The following is a 22,849-nucleotide window of genomic DNA, read 5'->3' on the forward strand; positions in this document are numbered from 1 at the left end:
GGTTAGTTTGCAATCAAGAGTATCAAAAAGTTTAGTCAATGAAAGTATAGCCATGTTCATTGAGTTTAGTGCAATTTCTAACATTCTGTTAGCTAGTTCTATGGTATTAGATGGTTCTGAATCGTTTAATGGAAAGCGTGGTGGTCGCGGAGTAGGAGCAACATAGTAAACTGCTAAAGCCGAGTTTGGGCGGCTAGTATCTAAAGATAGGTCAGTTGAACCAGATAGATGTGCAGGTAAGTCATGTGAAGAGAAACTAGAATCATTTAAATCAAGGTCTATCACCGCAGAATCAGGTTTGGTCACTTGTGAAATATCCTGTCACCACCGCGGGAGGCGCAGTTAGGGTATTACATAGTAAAACACTGTCAGACAGTGAAACATTACTCACATTAGTTGGAATAGTACAGTGACTTGAAACTCGATCTCTTGATGGTATGGTCGAGGTGATGGTTTCGTTTGATTCCTGCATCATTTTCTTAGTGGCAAACGGGTCAGCAAAAAATGGATTTGTAGAGGCATTCTTTACGTTGTGATTTGCAGTCTGCAACGGTAGCGGCATGAATGGAATTTTAGTTCCAGACACCGGAGAGCCAGCGTTGTCACGATCTTTGTAGTAGGCCCGTATGTCCATATGTAGGGCAGACTTTGTTGATGGATTGGTCAACTGCCTGGTTTTCCGGGGAAACGGAGTGGAACATCCTGGCTTATTAGTTTGTATACGTGAAGGCATTTGTAGTTGATTAGGAGTGGTGAGAGACCCCACCAGCCAGAGTGATAGGAGGCATTCCTTTTTTTTAAGTTGTATATTCGTGATTGCATTATTACCGAGATTTACAGTAATTTTAGAAGGGTCACCCAACAATGAAAGTAGGAAAGAGTGGAAAGACAAAAAAACAGAGAGCTATTATCACTGGCTTTAAATTATAGGAAGAGTGAGGACTGGGAAGTACTGCCGGAACCGCGATTCCGCGGCAAAGCAGTCAAGCGGTACTTCACTGGTACTTGACTCGGTGCGCGTGCTAGTGCACGCGAGGTCAAACTTTTATCACGTCACTGCAGGTAGTGGCTGGGGCTTAGTTGATCTATTTTACACAGTACAATAGCCAGTGAATGGATCATAAAATAACAGCAGAAGCTTGCAAGTCCACGTGAAGAGAGGCAGGGAGAGCGGTACTTCATCGGTACTTGACTCGGTTCGCTCCTGTCATTGGAGTGCTGTTTCGGTGTTCACTCCAATTCATTCGCCCATAACCTAACAGCTTGCGCACTCACAGGGAGGCTTTTCCAAGTCCCTGTGTCCTTTTTGAGACCATCCAACTTGCTATCTACCTATACTTTGAAGAACTTCATCAACGCTATTGCATTCCTATTGACTTGGGCATTGCTGGTTCCCCTACAATAAATCGTCCATTCCTATTGACTTTCGCATTGCTTGTTTCCCTCAAAACCTGAACGGAAGAACTCCTTTCTAGTAAGGGAAAGACTGCCTAAGACTGTGAAAGAGTTAATTCCATGAAGACAGACCAGGAGGGTCTGTCTGGTAACATCAGCTATCACGGCAGTATAAGGCTGAAAGGATGAATGACAGGAGGTGGGTCTAGATCTTTGATGGACAGATTATAGATCCAGTAAGTGTAGACATTGTGATGTGAAGGTCCTTTTATCTAAGCCTGGGGATACTTTTTGTTGTTGTTACCAGGAAATGGCTGAGGAAGAAAAGATCTGTTACGAGTGGGCGTATTAAGCCAAGAGATAAACAAAGAGTCAATCCCCAAAGGGTTACGGCAGATAAGTGAATATTGCTAGTAGAACAAGTTCCTGTGTGCTCAAGTTAATACAGTTTTAGTCATTATAAATTGGTGCAGAGACGTAAACTCGAGAAGCCGATGAGAACAAAGAAAAGGCCTTCACTTTCCCACGAAGGAAACTGCTGAGACTTGCAAGGTACGGTATACCTCGCTGGATGAAGGACAAGATCCTTCCTGCCTGACCGTGTTATTGAACCTCTGTGTGCGAGCGGAGTCTAAATTCAGCTACCCGTACACAGATTGAATCGAGCAGGCGGAGCAGAGTGGACTGTCATCCGCTGAGCAGCTGGATCCCAATCAGCTGTTCAGCTCACAAGTCCCCGTTACTGCAAAACCAAAGGGGACTCTGGCGATGAACAGCAGTATTACAAGACTTCCAAAAAGATAACTGCTGAAGTCCTGGAGTTCAGTGCCTATCCGAAAGGACATCTAGTGGCGAAGATAGGAATTAGAAGGGAGCTTAAAGTTAATGATTTTGTTTGTTTGAAGTTGAGAGAAAGAAATGTGGCAACCCATGAGCAAGAGACTTATTCTTATAAAAACAACCAAGGAGATCAAAGAGTTTCGGAATTAAGTGTATACCCAAGAGTTCTTTTGAGAAGGTTGAATTGACAATGAAATAACCAAAATGTGGATGTCGGGTCTAAATATCAGACAATGAAGTTGAGAACTTTAAAGGCAATTAAATTCTGAGAGTAACTACATACAGACTATCCACTTGGAAAAGTGAACGAGGTCTCTCTTAAAGTATCCCAATATAATATAATATCCTGCTGTGAAATTACCATTTGCCTCTTTCTCACTAAGAAATCCTCCTGTTATCTTAGAAATAAAGTTACTGTTTATCCTATTATAAGCGTGGTGGCCATTATTCCCAAAATATAAAAGTGACGTTACAAAGAATTGGTACAGTGTTGCGTACCTGTTAATATTGGTTCTTTCCAGTCTTGACTCACCTACAACAAAGTACTGCTGAGATATACCAAGAACTGCTTTTACTGACCTGATTGAAATCATTCTTGTATGGTTACAAGAGTATATTGTCATTTCTTCACCTGCTTTATTTCTTCCGATTATCCTGATGTAAATTGGTTGATATAGCATTTCTTATTGCCTTGTGTACATAGAAAATAATCACTATTTTTGATATAACTTTAAATGTGTAAATTGTTCTTTGGATCTATGTATGTTCCGATTTCTTTTTACTGATTTACAGCTCACATTCCTCCTACTAAGATAAGCTGGCTGCTCTGCTACTCTACCAACCTTGGGTAGTACAGGCCTATATTGGAAGTTAGGTCCCTTAAATCAAGAGCTGTGTTTATAGAGACCAAACCTGATTGGACTTTAGCAAAAACCTACCTAACCCCCAGTACTGATAGTCTGAAGGACTGATCAGTTTCCCCATAACAAATGAGCAAAAGGCCAGGGGCATGAAGCCGATGAATTCAATTCCCTGTAAAAAGTCAAGACCGGTTCAAAAGCAAACTTTTGCGCGTCCATAGAATTATGGAAGAAAAGTTGCCAAAAGAGAAATCTTTCTGAACAGAGAAGTTTTGAAGTCACCTACATTTCTTTTGAAATGACATGGAACAAATGTACCTGCAATTTATTTATAGACATTGGGTATATATAGCGCAAATCGGGAAAAATGCATCGGCACGCTGTACAGAAATTCATATTTCTCCAGCATGGGGTCTGGCATGGATTCACATGCTCATGAATATTCCCCGTCGTCAGGCTGGGAATCCTCGGTAAAGAAAAAACCAGTATCAGTTTCGTTTCTGATCTGTCTTTCGTAGTAGTAACCAATCACTGATCTCTGCGTCATACTGACCACAGCCAATGACTGCCCTCTACCTAAGCCCCGCCTCTGGCAGCCATCTTCAGATTTTTACCGCATGTTCATGTGTTGGGATCCTCGTGCTATTGCTCTCGAGCGTTAGTGCTATTTTTTTCACGTTTTTTCTCAAAAAACTTCGTTTTTTTCGGTCAAAAGAGCCTCAAGCTCCACTGACTCTCCATCCGATCAACGGGGACCCGAGTCGGATTCGTCTACGCCCCTCAAGGGTGAAGATTCGTCGAGCTACGCTTTTGGAGGACTCCAGAAGTTTCTCAGGCCCATCTCGGTCATGGCCCAGGAGAAGGGAAGCTCGACGCCCAGAAAGCTGTTCAGGGTCTGCCCTGGATGCCAGCTGCAGAATGTCTTTAAAGAAGACGAACACTCCTTTTGTCTTTACTGCCTACATGAGGACAAGACGCACGTGGAGAAGGACTGTGCGTTTTGCGGCAACATGTCGGAGCGGACCATGAAGGACCGCCATCAACGTCTCGCCAACTGGCTGGAAGGGAAGAGCCCGTCCGGCGAGAAGAAGAGGAAGAAATCCGAGCGGTCTTCTAAGACCTTTGAGGACGCACCGGCGACGGGGGTCCAACATAAGGCCAAGCACCGCGAGTCCGCTGGCACCGGGAGCGCCGAACGGTCGGGCTCTACGGGCGCCAGGCAGGGCGCACCCTCCCCGGCACCATCAACCACGAGCCAACGCTCTGGGTCGGGTAAGAGGAAGGCCGAGCACCCGGCGAAGCTCCTGGAGAGGCCCCGGTCGAGCTCGAAGGCGGAGGGGGAGCGAGGCAGTGTCCCCCCCCTCAAGGAGAAGGCAATGAGCGCACCTAGGGTGGTGAAAGCCTTAATCCATCCGGCCAAGGCCTCTATCGAGACAGTTGCGGCGGCCCTGGCTCAGCCTGTGGAGGCTACACCAGTGGTGGCGACCTCGGGGCTCAGAGTCTCCCTGCCACCGCGAAGGGAGTCCTCTTTTATGCCCATCGACAGGACCCCCGTGAAACCTCCGACGGAGAAGAAAATGGGGGGGGCAGGAGGTCGTCGTGGATTCGGCCTCAACCTCTGAGGAAGAACTGATCGAGGTCTTAAGCCACGGCGTTGGCATGGAAGAAGACCAGCCCGTCGGGAGGGATCCCGACGCAGGAGACGACGACATCGTCGAGGGTACCGACGGGGCCCCTGACCGCCCGTCGGATCCCCCTCTGTCAGTGCCGCAAGACAACTCGGCGGCCATTTTGTTGGCTATACAGTCCTTATGCTCAGAGATAAGGACGAGACTGCCGTTACCAGTGGAGGAACCACTCCCGTCGGGGGATCCGGAACCAGGCCCTTCGGGCAGCCCGCTTCCTAAGAAAAGAAGGATTCACCCTCCACCTCCTTTTCAGCCGTCGCGCCCCGTTCAGCCCTCCTCCCCGTCCACGACTCGAGGGGATGATACGGGGACTGACACGGCCGCGACGGGTACGGACGACGAGGTGTAAGACGAGGATCTGCCGTCGTCTCCTCCCACCCGGGCTTCCCCGCCCGACGAGATTGGATCTTTTCACTCCATGATCGCCAGGGCATCCGAGCTCTTCCAGCTCTGCCCTGAGGAGAAGAAGAAGGAAGGTTTCCTTTATCAGCGGCGCGAGGCCAAGAGGAAGACGGTCCTCGCGGTACCTCTACTGGACGATATTTGTGATGAGGGCCTCGCCCTCCTCAAGAACCCATCCACGACGCCGGCTAGAAGAGACCGGTACGAGAGGAAGTACCGGGTCCCGGACGCGGCCCCCTTGTGCCTCCGGGCACAGCCTACCCCGGACTCCGTCGTCTCCGCGGCGGCCAGGAAGAAAGCGGGGGGGGTGTGGCCTCCACGTCGACTTCCCCGCCGGACTGCGAGGGAAAGAAATTGGACACGATGGGGCGCAGGGTCATCTCGTCTGCAGCGACGACGATTAAGGCGGCTAACGCCTTGGCTATCGTAGCCCGCTACGACAGGGAGCTGTGGTACAAACTGGCTCCCCTGCTGGACTTCCTACCGGACGACAAGAGGGCGGATGCCCTGGAGATCTTGCAGGAAGGTGAGGTGGCGTCGGACCACGCCATCACGATTGCGACGGACATCGCCGACACTGGATTTCGCCAGTTGGGCAACGGCGTGTGCCTTAGGCGGCGTGGATGGCTCAAGGCTACTGACTTCCGTCAAGACATACAGACCAGAGTCCTGGACATGCCGTTCGATGGGAACAACCTGTTTGGGAAAACAGTGGACGATTCCCTTCAAGCCATTAAAGCGGACACGCTGACGGCCCGGGCTCTCGGGGTTCTCCAGCAACGGCGGCCGCCCTTTCGGAGCGGCGGAGGCAAGGGCGCCTCCAAAGGTTCCGGCGGCGGATTTTCCACCTACCGTCAAGCGGCCCGTTCGTCGTCTCAGGAAGCTTACAGGGGACGAGGCAAGTCAGGCGGACCCCGCCGTCGTCGCCAAGGAGGTCAAGGCGGCAAAGCCTCGTCTAAGCAGGATTGAACCGGCCGTGGGGTCGGGCCCCCACCGAAGCACCCCGGTGGGAGGCCGGCTGGCGAGCTTCGTCAGCGTGTGGGAGTCCATCTCCACCGACCGTTGGGTGCTGGACGCCCTAGCCCAGGGCCACGCGCTCGAGTTTCAAAGAAGGTGCCCGCGCATCCCCCCTGTGGCCAGGAAAGAGCTTCACGTCCCTCAGCTTCTCCGGGAGGTAAAGGCGATGCTCAGGAAGGGCGCCATCGAACTCGTCCCAAAGAGGCTTCGGGGCTCCGGAGTTTACTCAAGATACTTCCTCGTGAAGAAGAAGACGGGAGGATGGCGCCCCATCCTGGACCTACGACGGCTGAACAAGTTCATCAAGGCACAGAAGTTCCGGATGGTCACCCTCCAGCACGTCCTGGGTCAGCTGGAGGAGGGCGACTTCCTGTCGTCGTTGGATTTGGAGGATGCCTACTTCCATATTCCCATCCTAAAGGGGCACCGAAAATTTCTCAGGTTCGTGGTCCAAGGGCGTCACTATCAGTTCAGAGCCCTTCCCTTCGGTCTACGGTCGGCACCCAGGGTATTCACCAAGTGCCTTGCACCAGTGGCGGCGCAGCTGCGCTGAGAGGGGATCCACGTCTACCCCTACCTGGACGACTGGCTCATCCGAGCCAAGACGAGGGAGCTCGCCATGGAACACACGGCAAGGACCGTCCAACTTCTCACGGACCTTGGATTCTCCGTGAACTACGCCAAGTCCCACCTGGTACCCGCGCAAGACGCACTGTTTCCGGGAGCGAAGCTCGACACAGTGTCCCTTCTGGCCTCCCCGTCGGAGGAAAGGACCAGGGCCATCCTGGGCAAGGTACAGCGGATGTTGGTTGCCGACGCGGCCAAGGTGAGGTCCATCAAGTCCCTCCTCGGAATGATGTCTTCTTGCATCTACCTCATTCTCATGTGCAGGCTCCGGATGCGCCCGTTGCAGGAGTTCCTGGACGCGCGCTGGATCCAAACGACGGGCAGCTTCGAGGAGAGGATCACACTTGACGAGAGTTTCCGACGAGCGATCCGGTGGTGGGGCACCCGCGCGCATCTGACGGCGGGCATGGACTTCCAGACCCCAAGCCACCAGGAGACAGTGACCACGGATGCCTCCCTGGAAGTGTGGGGAGCGCACACTGAAAATCTGCACGCGAGAGGCCTTTGGCTCCCGACTGAGAAGTCCCTCCATATCAACGTCCTGGAGCTCCGTGCAGTGTTTTGGGCCCTCAGGTCCTTCCTTCCGTCCCTCAAGGGCAAGGTGGTGAGGATCTTCACCGACAACACCACCACCATGTTTTACATCAGGAAACAGGGCGGAACCAGGTCCCCAGCACTGTCCAAGAAGGCGCAGGACCTGTGGCATTGGGCCGTCGCCCAAAGGATGTTTCTGGTGCCGTTTCATCTGGCAGGGATAAAAAACACCATCGCCGACTCACTCAGCAGGGAGCTGCGCTCGTGCCACGAGTGGGAACTACGGCAGGATCTAGTGGATCGCCTCTTCCGACGGTGGGGCACACCCCAGATCGACCTGTTCGCGACGGCGACGAACTCCAAGTGCCGGAGGTTCGCCAGCAGGTTTCCCCAGCCGAGGAGCATGGGCGATGCTTTCTCGTTCCCCTGGGAGGGCTTCTGGACTTGTCAGCGTCCCCGTCAATCAAGCTGCCAGTGGACGCGGATCTGCTCTCCAGGGAAGGAGGCGCCATCCTCCACCACGACCCAAAGTCGCTGAACTTGCAGGCCTGGCTCCTGCAGCGCTAGAGTTTGGAGGATACGACATACTGGCCGACTGCAGAGAGGTTCTTGCAAAGGCCAGGGCGTCCTCGACTCTTAAATGCTACGGACACAAATGGAAGAGGTTCTCTGTCTGGTGCCACGCACAGAGGATTAACCCTCTAAGGATTACGGCTCCCCAAGTACTGCCGTACCTGTTGACGCTGGCCAAAGCTGGACTGGCACACGCGTCCATCAAGATTCATCTTGCTGCGATCTCCCGATGCACCAGAACCACGGGGCGGACGTCCTTGTGGTCTCATCGTCTGGTGAAAGAGTTCATGAAGGGACTGTTCAGATCGTTCCCGCCGGTGAAGGCTCCAGCCCCGGCGTGGGAGCTCAACGTGGTGCTGACCAAGCTCATGGGACCTCCGTTCGAGCCTCTGCACTCGGCCCCGTTGAAGTTCCTGTCGTGGAAAACAGCGTTTCTTGTGGCCATCACCTCCGCACGACGGGTGGGAGAGATCCAGGCCCTTTCCTGCAAGGGCCCGTACTTGACTTTTCACGACACGAGGGTGGTGCTCAGGACGCACCCCTCCTTCATGCCCAAGGTGCCGTCAGACTTCCACCTCAATGAACCCTTGGTGTTGCCTGTGTTTTTCCCGTCGTCTTCGTCGCCGGCTGAGAGGACTTTGCACTCGCTGGATGTGGCTAGAGCGCTGAAGTTCTACGTGGACCGCACGAAGTGTTTTCGGAAGACGTCACAACTCTTTGTGAACTTTGGACCTGTCAATCGGGGGAAGGCTCTCTCGAAGGCTTCCATTTCCAGATGGCTCTCCGGCTGTATCATGTACTGTCATCGGTTGGCAAACCGACCGCTGCCTGGCCGTCCGAGAGCCCATTCCACCAGAGCGATCACAGCTACCACGGCGTTCCTTTCTGGTGTGCCGCTGCTGGACATATGCAGGGCTTCTACGTGGAGGTGGACGCACACGTTCACGAAATTCTACTGCGTCGATCGGGATTCCAGGGAGGAGTCCAGGGTCGGCCAAGAAGTGCTGCGCAACCTGTTCGCCTGAGGTGAGCCTGGTGAGGAGGTAAGATTGCTTAATGTTGAGTTTGATGTGATGCTTAATGTTGAGCCTTTGCCACCTCCCGTGGTTGTGCATGTGTGTACTGCTATGTATTCTTTATTCATGAGCATGTGAATCCATGCCAGACCCCATGCTGGAGAAGGAACAAGTTACTTACCTGTAACTGTTGTTCTCCAGCATGGGTCTGGCATGGATTCACATGCGAACCCTCCCGCCTACCCCTCTGCGGCTCTTCACTTGGTCATACTGCCACTTCACGTGCTTCCAAATCTGAAGATGGCTGCCAGAGGCGGGTCTTAGGTAGAAGCAGTCATTGGCTGTGGTCAGTATGACGCAGAGATCAGTGATTGGTTACTACTACGAAAGACAGATCAGAAACGAAACTGATACTGGTTTTTTCTTTACCGAGGATTCCCAGCCTGACGACGGGGTATATTCATGAGCATGTGAATCCATGCCAGACCCATGCTGGAGAACAACAGTTACAGGTAAGTAACTTGTTCCTTAATAAATAAACAAAATAACACAAAACCTTAATAAAAGCAAGAATAAACAATCGGATCATAAAATCATCTTAACATACAATTTAAAGATGCAGACGTACATGGACATTTTTCTTGGCACCTTGGAGTTTTAGGCCAACAACTTGAATTTCAGCATGTACCACTGATTGATAATGAATTTATAAAATGTCTTACTACTATGCTTCATTTCTGGTTACTTTTGCGTAGTTCCAGGGAGTATTAAGAGAACCTTGAGGGTCTGGTCTTAAAAAACAAATCTAATCCTGACTTTTGATGGACCTCTGGGTTTTGTTAACGTACTAACCCCTTTTCTCCCTCTAGGTGCTGTATTTAATGTTTAGTGTACATTTATGTTACTATGTTCTAGAGGTTTAGGAACTAGTTTGACTTTTCTGTGTGGCATTTTGAGTCCTGATCATGACTTACTCATGCTCCCTTTCGCTTTGTGTTGTGGCAACCACCAGTTAGTGGGCAACACAATAAGCTGGGTTTTACTATGCGTTCAATTTAACGTAAGTACTTATTTTACCTGGTAGAGAGTCTGTATATTTCTGTTATAAAGTGTCTATTTTTCAGTGTAGTTAATTATTTGAGGTAAGTGTTGGAAATACCGATACTTCACTGCCAGCCTTTCTTCCTCCCTTGTTGTTAACCTCCTTGCCCTTCCGCTACCTACAGCTTGAGAGAGTTTGGGCTTGCCCTTTAGTTAGAAGCACTGTTGCAGATTTAGGTTACATCGTTTCATATCCCTCACCATGGGACTGTGGGAAAATCTTCCAAAAATCTGTGCTACGCAAATGCCTATCCCATGCCTTCACAAAAGTCAATGCTGTGAGCTTTTCCTAATATATGGTGTGGACTATCACTTAAATTGTTATCCTTGTCACTCCCCTCTTGACTAGGAGGAGAGCATAAAGCCCTTTCAGTACAGTGTAGAACATTCCCCCTCAAACCTTATTACTCTTGTTGTCGCAGTCTGCGCAAGGGTACCTCCGTCTGTTGTCCTAGTCGAGACGATGGATCCTCTCACTCGTGTCGTAGTCTGGTGGTGAATTTCTTAGTGTTCTTTTAGTGTGGATGATGGTTCCTCATAGTTCCTATATTAAGGCTAATCTGCGATGGGCATATTGAAAGTTCCTAACATTATTTTGACTTTTTATTTTCTTAGATATCGGTGCATTCTAAAAAAACCTGTCACATATCTCAAGTTTGTTTTTAAATTTGTTGACAGTATGGGAGCCAATAAGATTAATGATATAGTGGTGGCTAAATTGATGAAAGGGGGGGCGGGGATAAGTATCTTTTCCTGGGGCCACTTCTTTCTCCAACTAATTTTATATTTCCATCAATTAAATTGCCTATTTTGCATGATAATCGGTTTAACCATGTATCCGCATTGCTCTCTGATGATCATAAAGACTGCATTTGTGGGGTCGGATACTGGCAGGTGTGTATGGCGCAGGTGGTGGAGATGGCATGAAGTGTAGTACTACTGGAGATGTCGCAAATGTAATTGTTGTTTAAGCCATCATGTTTGCTTGTTTGTTAACCGGTCTGTTTTCTTTTTCTTTTCATAGGTCACAATTTCCCAGAATTCAAAGAGAGCGATGCCATGTTTGCTGCAGAAAGGGTGAGCCTGGGGCACAATTCCTTGTCATAGTCGAGGAATGGGGTAGGGAAAAGCTGTGATGGGCATGATTATTAAGTCCTTGATCGCCGGGTCTTGCTATGCCCTCTTCCTGTGGCACATACACAAAGGTTCACTAGCTTGTTAAAGCAACGCCTTTCCCGGGAAGGTGCATAACCCTATATGGGATTCCCTGACCCAAGAAGACCAACAACTACAATATGGCTAAAGAATGAGCAAAAATCTCATGGCACAGCCGTTTTTGGGCTCTAGCCATGTTTAGTAGCCATACTCTGTAAATGCGAATGTGCACATAAAATATTAAGCAAAAACAGAAAAAATGTAACTGCTGCCAGTGGCTTGTCTTTAGTCGTATATAAAAGTAACCAAAAATCCCAAGTGTAAAACGTTGGGGAGATCCTCATTGCACTGTACGGTGCTGTTAGCAATTCTTAAAAACAAAGTCTGGTGACTGTTTCCCCATCACAAATGAGCAAAAGGGAAGTGAAGCTGAAGTTTATGGGTGTGTAGTGCTATATAAGAAATACATTATTCTAATTATTACCGGAAGCCAATGCAAAGTACACAGTGCAGGCACAAACTAAGATCTTGCTTACAGCTGAATTTAGAAATTAAGAGTACTAGAAAACTGTAATGTAGTAAAGCAAGTGAAGAGCAAAGTTAAGTATGGTAAAAACAACATTTAAAACATTATTACAATGTTTTATAACAGATGAGCCTATCACTGATGGTCATTCCCTGTTAAAGAAGATGGTGCCTGTGTCCGAACGAAGAGACCAAGCCCGAAATGTTGCCCTTTGTAGGGAGTCGGGAGTCTTCTAAGAAAGTAGAACAAGTGTGGCAAAGCCAGCATGTAGGGCTAAGTGTTCCAAGAATTGTAGAACAAAATAAGCAAAGTTCTTTCCTATCCCAACACTTTATTGAAAGACCATGGAGGATCCTTGCTCAGAGCTCCACCGATCACGACCAGGCAAGGGACTAGGACTTTACGCCCGTTAAACTCGATGGAAGGAGGGGCATAGAAACCTGTATGTAAAGTCATGCATTTTACTCAGATATCTTCATAAACCAGCCCAAACATGTCTGAATCCACTGGGCCAACTTACTTTGTGTGTTGGTTTAGTTGGTTTAGTTGGAAAGGTACTAGGGGTCGCTCGCGCAGAGGTTACTTTTTGCATCTCGAGTGGTTCCGGCTAGCTGATGGTTCCACACTCTGGCGAGACTGTTTTTTTGACTGGACAACTGGATGACTCTGACATGAAGAGAAGATGAACACCACAAAGCCGACGACCTCAGGATCCCCCTAGGACATAATGCAGGTGGGAACACTGCAATCAGTTTGTGGAAGGTGAACCTCATGGCGGTGACAATGAAGCTGGTCCTGCAACGCCCCTATTCGGGCAGGAGAGCTCCAACTGGAGGGGAATGCATCTTGTCTCATCATTTGAGAGTCTGCAGGCCCCCTGATTCCCCCACCACACCCAGGTCGAAACTCGAAAAGGTGACTGATGCAACAAAAACAAAACCTGGAAGTAGCTGGCCATACCACAGACATCGGGACACTTAAAATGGCTTCCAAGGGCAGGATCCTCAAGCACGAGTTAAGACGGGTTCCTCTTTCTCTGAGGCACCTTCACATTCTTCTTTTGGGTCATCTGGGTTGTCATTAGTCCAGTGTGCATGCCCCTGGGTGTTAGTTTAGAATTGGTGCTGTCGCACTGTGTGAGACTAGGCAAGATCTTATCTGCTTGGTATTAGTTAACCAACCTTTTGGTATAGGTCTGTACTACACAAATTGGTAGTGTGACTGAGCAGCCAGGCCTATCTCAAGAGGGGTAAATGCGACCTGTAGAGCTGTACAGATTAAATCGGTCTATACAAGTAACCAAGTAACACTTACACTCTCATGGTTTCAGTTAGAAGTATTTATTTATTTAGACATTTAGTTTTCGTTAAGCGTTCTTTAAAAAAAGGCAGTTGTTTAACAGTCAAGCAAACTTTGGAATCACTTTACAAAGTCAATAAAGTTGGTGAATACGCTTTGGGTATGCTAATACATTTCTCCTACACCATGAAGTGACTTCAATAACAAGGATAGTATTGTATTTATCTTACACACCAATATACTTGTTACACTCTCGGTTTCAGGAAGGAAGGGTTAGGGAAATAGAAAGGTTGGAACATACTTTCTTATAATGTGAAGACAGTTTGAATCATCTAATGAAATCTAGGGAAGCCTTTCCCAGCAGTAAGTGTTCAACAAATTACAACCTATGAAGGGACAGCAATGCCAAAGTCAATAGATTAGGAAGGGGGCCTTTTAAGGAGCCAGGACAGCCAAAGTCAATTGGACTACGTCACTAGTTCTGATGCACTTCTTCTTGGATAAAGTGTTTGTCATGATGCCCGCTCCCGGGGAGCCGGTTCAAGCCCTGCGTCCCCGAAAGCGGACATCCAGTCCCCAAGGAAGGACCCAGCATCCCCATATAGGGGCCCTTTGGACAGTGTCCTGGCGCCTATGGCGCCAGGCTCATTATGGGAGTGCTTGGGTGCACTTACCTGATGCAGACCATGCTGCAGGATCCCGGCCTCCTTGAGGCCTGAAAGGAACTACTTTACCTGTGGGACTAATTTACCATCCGGGCGTGGTCGGGGAAGGACACATACCTGATTGGAGGAAGGATACATACCTGGAACTTCTTCCAAGGCTATTTAAACCCCACCCGAACAGCCACACGTGCTTCGCGTTGTTCTGCATCTAGCAGCTGGACGCTCACCGTGTCTGCTCCTGCATCCTGACTTCTGCCACGCCTGCCAGCATCCTGGATCACCTGCAAAGGAAGAGAAGAAGAGAACAGAAGAAGGAAAAGTCCTTACCTGCTAAAACCGCATCCCGGAGAAATCTCGCCGACAATCCTGAAAAGGAAGACTTTTATTTAAAAGCACATCGCGTCGATCGCTGCAGCGCCGCATTCCACTCACCTTTACAGGGCGCCTCCATGTTCAGCAGCGATCATCCGGATTCGCAGTCACGCCCCAGCACCTAGGGAGAAAAACCAGAACAAAAGGTGAGAGAGAGAAGGGAATAAGGAAAACTAAATCTCCATGTTAAGACTTACCTGTTGATTCATTCCCTCTCCATTTCGGGTCCGCGCCGCATCCTGGCATTTCCGGACCCCGGCCCCTAAGGGGAAAAAGAGACATCAGCGTTAATGAGCGAATGAAAAGACATTACCAAAAAAAGCTCATTAAAGACTTACCTGATTTCTACAAGGATTTCACCTCTCATCTCGGGTCGGTGCCTGTTCCCCGGCATTCCGTACCCCGGCCCCTATGGGGAAAAAGACACTAGCATTAGTACATTAATGCATGGACACAAGGGGAACCTCTTATCAAAAAACTTACCTGGAAGCCAAGCAAGTTTGGTTCTCATCAATCCGAAAATCCAGTGAAGTAACTGGATACCAACGCGCCCCTGCATCAGAAGCAGGATGGAGAGCTCGTCCTTCCAGACCCTAAGGTGAGACGCTACGAGGAATCACAGAAGGGTTTCAAGGAGAGTGAGAGGGGAAAGTGGGAGGCCGATTGCATTACCCCGCAGACAGTTAATCCCCTATTTTCGCCTACAGAAGGATACTTCTGAGAGCCAGACAAGCCAGATTTGGGGACCCGGTCCAGTCCGTCTTCCGAACCCTGCGCATCACCTTAGAAGAGGTCACAGCAGCGCTAACCAGGCCAGCACCTCCGTGGGAGTCAGGTGAGCGTTTCACAAAGTCAGATAGTTCAAGAAAATCCCTGAAGGAACACAAGCTTTTAAGCCTGTGCTTGGGGAGTTGAGATCAATCCCAGAAGTTAAACCAGTGAACTTCTCAAGTGAGAAAGCACGATTTATGGCAATAATGTAAATACCCCAAACCCCCACAATACCTCTGGTTTGAAGAAAGTGTTCCAGCTGGATTCCTCCTTGCTACAGCCAAGCAGACCCTTGTTCCTGTCCTCAGTAATGGGGACAAGCGGGAGGACGCCTGGCGGGTTCCTGCGGCAGTAATCGGGCGAGTACTTTGTCTGCTACAGATTTTCTTAGATTCAGCAGCCTTTTGTGGTTTCAGCGCCTTTCAAACAGCACTGATGCTGAACAAATATCCCCGGTTGGACTTTCCTTGCTCCTTCGGTCCTGGAATCTGGTGAGGGGACTCTTGAATCTGTATTTCCTGCTTCTGGGGGGGTCCTTAGGAGGCTCATGAAGCTTTTGGCCAGATTTGTTCCGCGGAAGACGTTAAACTCAATGGTCACTCGACCCCTGGCATTGGGCTTCTCCAGCACTGGAGAGGCACAGCAAGTTGGGGGTTGCACCAAAGTGTAGTTCGTCTCGGGGCTAGTTGGTCCCACCAGCCCAAGGGGAGAAGTCGTTCGGTCCGGAGCTTCTCTGTCGATTTGAAAAAAGTCAGCACAGCAGCAGGGCTTCACCAGGCACTTTGAGGTCCAGGAGGTTGTTGCTGACTTTTCTTTACAATTACTTCTTCGGATGTTTCTTCCAGTGGTTGACTCTGCCTGTAATCCCAAGAACCTCACCTTTTAATCTCGTTCTCATTTATTCACAGCCCTAGGCTGTCAATTACCCAGCAGGTTGGCTGTCCTTCCCAGACAGCCAGCCGGCCAATCAGGAATGGTGTCGTTCAGGCACACCTAGAGACAAAGGACAGGGGAGTTTCGGGACCCTTCCTCACTTACTGTTCTTCCAGATATACTGGAGCTAGGGGCGGGCTTCAGGGCTGGAGCCCGCCAAAGCCAAAACGCACAAAGGGCTCAAACCTGTCTCAACTTACAGAGTAAAAGCCAAGAAAGACCATACAAACAGAAAATGGCGAAAAAAGAAGACTGGGGGGTGGAGGGGGAGCTGGCATTTTGACAAAATTGTCACTCGTTGGTGCTGTACTGCAGCTGAGGGTTCAATGTTCGGGAAAAATGCACACTGGTAATAAAAGGTAAACCACTGCCTCCAGCCATTTAAAGTAGTAAGGGTAACAAAAAATGTTACATGAGAAAGTAGGATAATGGGCTACTAGGGAACCCCCCAGTACACCACAAGATGGTTTGTGCTGGACCTACAAAGTAAAAAGGTAAGTAAAATCAATTTCACCTTACTATTCTTGGGAACAGTAGTTTACATAAGAAAATGTATTTCTCAGTGACACTGCACTGAGGGTGCTGTGTGTCACTATACAAAACGCAGATGCCTATGGACTCCAAAAACAGTGAAAACATAAAATCTTGTCAGGGTGAAACGCAGGAGGGAGTGAAAAAAGGTCCTATTCACACAGAAGTTAAAATTAAAAAGTCCTGAAGCTTATTCCAGTCAGTCATACTTTTGGTAGACCATCAGCATTTTCGTTATTGCCCCCTGACCTATGTTCTATAGTGAAATCAAACTCTTGGAGGCTGATAGACCATTTTAACAATTTAGGATTTTCCCCTGTCATTTGCATTAACCATCTCAAGGGTTGGTGGTCAGTCTGAATAATGAAAGTAGAACCATACAAGTATGGCCTAAATTTTTTCAGTGACCACACAATGGCAAAACACTTGCGTTGTATGGTTTAGGTTGAAATTACCTTAAAAACAAATGGTTGCATTGACCAAAAGTTCTAAAAATGCTACCACCAAAGGTTCGAACACCAAAAGTTGGAACCTTTGGTGGTAGCATTGAAAAAAAAACAGGGGCTGCTGGGGTGTCCCCCACATCGCCCCGCTCACTATACTTCATGGTATTGTGAGCGGGTGTTGCGGGGGACACCCCCGCAGCCTTCCGTTTAAAAAAGCTAATAAAAACAGTGGCTGCAGGGGTGTCCACTGCATCTCCCCGCTCACTATACTTCATAGTATAGTGAGCGGGGGCTGCAGGGGACACCCCCTCAGCCTTCCGTTACAAAAAAAAAGAAAAGGACCCTGCAGCGCCGGTTCCTGATCACGGAAGTCCAAGGGAACTGGCGCTGCAGGGAACCAGCGTGAAGATGAAGGTAAGTGGCATTTGTTTATGTGGGGGTGTGGGTGGGGGGTGTGTTGTGGGGGTGTGTGGGCGTGAGAATGTATGTGTGTTTGCATGAGAAAGGTGCAAACTTTTGGTAGTTTGCACCTTTCTCATGCGAAAGATTTGCCTGCAGTACTTTGAGCCACGGGCAAATCACTCGAATTCGCGTTCTATGGTTGACCACCTTCTCTCTTGGTACTTCAGCTTTCTGCTGATGAAGCAAATAGGCTGTTCTCTGCTTTTCTTATCCAGTTGACTCAAGACTGCCCCTAACCTTGTATTGGAAGCATATGTTTGCATAATGAAGGCATGTCCATAATCGGGAGCTCTCAAGACTGGCGCTTTGCAAAGGGTTTGTTACAGTCCTCCAAAGGTCTCATTGCACTCCTTGTTAGGGAGAATTCTCATTTCGAATGGATTGTGTCCTCCCACGTATTCCTTATCTTATGATATTTCCATAACCAGCTTCAGCAAACTTTTTTGTAGCAGAGGGTGCTGCGCATCGATGCCTGTGGACTCAATGTCCCTCAGAGGCATCTGTCTCGATGTCAACGTCATCGATGGTATAAAGCACGTGCAGCGACCATTGGTTTCAGTTCCGTTTTTCTGCGAAAATTATCGCTTTGGATAAGATACGCTTTGGTTCCATATCGAGACTCTTCGAATAAATTGTTGAAAATTGCATCATCATCCACATCTTCAACACCGAGATCTGGGTTTAAGAAGTGCCAAGGTTGTGGGGCTTAGATGTCCCTTACGGACCCCCATCGGGTGTGTCTGTGGGGCCTCGGTTCCTCTCACGCTACCTTCGACTGTAAGTCCTGCCTATTCATGACAGCGAAAACCCTGAAAGAGCGAAGAGGACATTTTGCAGAAGGTAGGCCAAAATCCTCTTCGACCCTGTCAAAAAAGATTTCTTCAGACGAGTCGAGAAATTGTTCTCCTCGTTGTAAAAAGACACAAGAGGTCGAGATCACGCAGTGGTTCTCGCCACTCGTCATCTTCACGACAGTCGAGGAAAAGGCACCAAAGGTTGCTATCTTCGTCGTCGAGTTCCTCCCCAGAATGGGTTAAATGCCTAACGAAATCTGCCTGAGATTCGTTAGGCATTTGAGATCTGCCGCATCACACGCTGAGTGGGAGAAGTCCAAAGTAAAAATTATGCACGTTTTTGAGAATGCACCCTTGACCCCCTGTCATGCGCAGAGTTTTGGCCGCGCAGCAGCCGCGGACATGAATCAAGACCAGAGATCGTTCCCGTGGCAAGTTTCGGTCCAGTAACCCTTTCATGTGGAATAAATGGAGGTTGCTGTGGAGATTAACAACAAAGGCATTCTTTCCGAGTCACGTGAGAACCCGACGCACGCCACGTTGGCCTGTTCAAGTTGAGGCTCTCCGCCCTCCCAAGAAGTTAAATAGGTTTCCCTGCCTGGGCTCCAGTGCTTCTAATTGAAGTTGTGTCCCATTCGACTTTTCCTTCTACAAACTACTTTTTGTCCTTGCCTAATACATTTGTGGATATCCGGTCTTCGACTTCTGCTTCACACTTTGACCTGCTCCTGCCTCCCGATTTTGGTAAAGTTTTGTCTTCCTGGTAACGAACCTCGGACTGCCTTGAGCTGCTCTCTCTTACCGTATTCATTATGACGCCTACATGCTTGGGACTCCTTTCCTTCTGCAACTCGCCTCCTTTCAAGTTCTGCTTTCCATCCTTCCGCCACAGACGCCAGGAGATCCCGCTTCCCTTCAAACTCTGCTTACCGTCCTTACATTGCAGACGTCAAGAGAACAGCATCGCCTGGTTGACATTTTTGGCGCTTCTCTGTACAGAGGCTGGTTCTCGATGCTGCGGTAAGCCCTTTGAATTATTCCTGGGGACAAAGTGTTATTTTGCAATCACTCACCAGGCTTCCTCATACCAGTGCTCCCGAACTACATTTCTGATGTTTGTTAATCTGCTTAGAATCACATGCTGTGCATAGTACGACATCCAGTGGTCACTGCGGAGTATTACATTTTGTTTTCGTAGTCGAAAAGGGGACGTCGACAAGGCGTTTCTGTAACAATAGCCCTATAGTGACGTGCATTGTACCCACAAACCCTCACGCGTCGAGGTCCCTCAGATTGTTTTTTTCCACCCAGATATCGGTCGCCTTAACGCGGAGCTCCTCGAGAGAAATTGCAAAAACATTTACTCGACCCATTGGTCGTTATTTAATATTATACATTACACTAGATCCCTCCTTCGACGTCGAAACTGCGAAGCTGTTTCACCGCCGAGTAAGAACTTCGACGGCGGTGACTTAGACGGAGGAGATCCTTCGGCGCTGCCGAACACATGACCTGGCCATGCCGGCCTAATACAGTAGGGAGAGTGGGGTCGTGGGACATTTCTTCTATTTCTAAGAATGCCTTTCTCTTCTCCCCCTTTCCTTCGGGGTTATCACTCGTATCTATATCCTCCGCTATGCAGAGGACTCTGTTTAGATTTTGCCCACGCTGTAAGGGCAAATTCACATGGAAAGACGAGCACAAGCGGTGTAACCGTTGCTTACCCCTCGACCACAACGAGGAAGGCTGTGCGGCCTGTAAACTGCTTCGCCCGAAAACTTTAAAGGACCGCAGGGTCAAGAGGTGGGCAGCCCACTCTTTGTCTAGAGCTGATTCCTCACCTACCGCCGAGTGTGACGAGGATAGTGATAACCCGACCTCAGTTTCGGAAGTTGTAGACCTCTCTAGGGAACGTACCCGCTCCTCGGCGTCTGTCCCCGGCCCGACAAGTTCAGCTCACACCTACTTATGGGGATGAACACCCTGGCGACACTGACGAACACAGAAGGCATAAACATAAACAGACAACCCACGGCACTTCTTCGACGAAGACGAAGAAAGCCATAGCTCCAACGGAGACGCCGGACCCACCGGCGTCCTCCACCGACCGTAAGGGTCGCAAGCCCTCTCCGCCACCGCAGCCGCGACTAACGACTGGGCTACCTGCAGACAAGGGCGCTACCACCAAAATACCAGGCGACGCGCCTCGTAAGAGTGCCATCGTCGCCGAAAAAGACTTGGCACTGCCCAGCACGACGCCAGACGAACCCTCAACGGAGAAACTAATCGCCGAGAGCTTGGTGCGTATAGTTTCCACGGACGGCCAGAAACGGACGGCGGGTGATATGCCGAAGACCGCTCACAAGGCCAGGGAAACGCTGAGAATGCCAGAAGGGAGGCAGGGACCGCTCCCACCGTCGAAAGAAGCCCCTAGCCTACAAGAAGGTTTCTCAGAAGGCGAAGGGACTTTATCCTCGACGATATGGGACAGATCAAGACAGCTGCAGGCAGAACAGCCTCCTTTTTCGCCTCCAGATCGTTCTGGGTTACCACATTGGACTCTTGAGAGGTTCCAATCGTGTATGGAGAAACTGTATAGATTTATGTCCACTCCTGAACATAAAACTCCCAAGAGGCCAAGAGAGGTACTTCTTGAGGACCCCAGGGCTAAATATCCTAGACTATTTAACCCCCTTCAAGAGGAATCTAATACTTATGACCTCATTGAAGAAGAACTTCCATGAGGACGAGGAATTCTTGGATAGTGAAGACCAACAGAACCTCAAAGAAGAAGGTTTGGAGGGAAACCTTGACATAGGTGCGGGGGGGGCTTCGAGCAAGACCCAGATGAAGGTGGCTCACAGCCTTGGCAGTCACCAACAGAGTATACAGACCCTGAGATCCTAAACCTTCCCTCTCCTCAGACCACACCAGTGAGGAATCCGTCACACATAGATGATCAACCCACTTTCAATGCGCTACTACGGAAGGCATCAGCGCACTTTGAGATTGAAACTGGTGAAATTACTCGCGATACTGATTTTGTAGAAAGAATCATTAAAGAAAAATCTCCCACTAGTAAAACCATTCCCCTCCTCGCCTCAGTTAAGAGACGAATCACCCCATCGCTGTCTACACCTGCACTGGTCAGAGGGGTCAATCCAAGAATTGAAAAACTGTTTACTCCCCCTCCTTCAGACCCATTATACATTAGGGGTCACTCAATTCCAGGCTCCTTGGTGGTAACTACCACAAGGAAAAGAGCAGGGGTTCCGCTATCAACCAGCGAAGCACCCCCAGATAAAGAAGGAAAGAAACTCTACGCCCTGGGTAAAAGAATTACAGCCTCGGCAGCTTTTTCACCCAGAATTGCCAATAATACCCTACTGGCAAGTTATGCTGATGCCCAATGGGGAATATTACGGCAGGACCTCGAGGAAGTCCCTGAGCCCTTAAGAACTTGCTTATTAACCACAGTAACAGAAGGAACTCTGGTTAACCAGAGCATCATTAAAAACACTCTTGATGCTGCAGAAACGGCTGGCCGTTCTTTAGTCCAGGCAATACTTCTGAAGCGTCATGTCTGGCTCCGCAATTCCGGTTTTAAGCCAGAAACCCAGGCGTCACTCATTAATAAACCAATAGAGGATTCTAACCTCTTTGGGAAAGCAGTGGGTGACGCACTGGAGACTGCAAAGAAGGATTTCGACACCCTAAAGACTTTAGACCAAATCTCAAGGCCTCCCAATAAGCGAGGATTCGGCAACAAACGCTTTTTTCGAGGCCAACGACAGCAGCAACAACAGCAGTACACTGCAGGCATCTGGCCCTCTACTCAGGGAACCAGTGGCCAATACACTCAAAGAGGGCAACTCCGTGGCAAGGGTAGAGGTCGGGGCCCCACTCCCAGAGGATCCCTGGCTACCAACTCCAAATGAACCGAAGGTTCCGGTCCCCTTCCATGCATCGTCGGTCGGGGGCCGGTTAACATCTTTCCTACCAGCATGGGAGGGAATAACATCAGACCGCTGGGTATTGTCAAACATAGCACGTGGTTACTGCATAGAATTCTGTCGGTCCCCCAAGTACAGGCGCTTATCACCGGAGCACCTTGCTATCCTTCAAGAAGTGGAACAGCTGCTACTAAAAGGAGCAATAGAGGTTGTGGCTCTATCACAGGTAACAGAAGGTATTTATTCAGTGTACTTCCTTGTACCCAAAAAGGACTTAACCATGCGCCCTGTACTAGATCTGCGCCCAGCGAACAGTTTCGTCAAACCTAAAAAATTTCGGATGGTGAGCCTACAGGAAGTAATCCCCCTACTTTCACAGGGAGATTACATGACAACACTGGACATGAAAGATGCATATTTTCATATTTTAATGTTGCCAGCGCACAGAAAATACCTCAGGTTCATGATAGAGGGCAAACACTACCAGTTCAGAGCGCTACCCTTCGGCATAGCGTCAGGAGTCTTTCCGATCATCTATCTTCCTCTCCACCTGTGGGGTTCCCCAGGGGTCAAACCTCTCACCCTGGCTTTTCAACCAATACCTGGCAACTCTCGCTCACTGCATTGCCATGTCCTGCTCAAATTTACAGTGCTATGCTGATGACACTCAACACATTTTCCGGCTGCCCTCGGCCACCTCCTCTCCCTCTCTCATCTCTGACTGCCTAACTGTCATTCAAAATTGGTGTGCCGCCAATGATATTTGTCTGAATGCCAGCAAGACGGAGATCCTCCTCATCGGCACACCATCTCCATCCTTTTCCTTCACTCTCTGGCCGGCCTCCCTTGGCCCTCCTCCTACCCCTACCTGCGAGGCTAAGAACCTTGG

The 22,849-nt window shown here is 49.2% G+C and overlaps 1 protein-coding gene across 4 annotated transcripts in view; it reads left to right on the forward strand.

The window, feature by feature from the left end:
* The window catches only part of HGS (hepatocyte growth factor-regulated tyrosine kinase substrate), a 793,272-nt gene that overhangs the window by 167,225 nt on the left and 603,198 nt on the right, over positions 1-22,849 (forward strand). For all 4 annotated transcript variants that reach the window (XM_069655261.1, XM_069655264.1, XM_069655262.1 and 1 more), the window contains exon 6: positions 11,078-11,130. In XM_069655261.1, the coding sequence (XP_069511362.1) occupies positions 11,078-11,130 (53 nt within the window). The remainder of the gene's footprint in view (positions 1-11,077; positions 11,131-22,849) is intronic.

Source organism: Ambystoma mexicanum, chromosome 3q (assembly GCF_040938575.1).
Source record: "Ambystoma mexicanum isolate Mex_15411 chromosome 3q, UKY_AmexF1_1, whole genome shotgun sequence".
NCBI lineage: Eukaryota > Metazoa > Chordata > Amphibia > Caudata > Ambystomatidae > Ambystoma > Ambystoma mexicanum.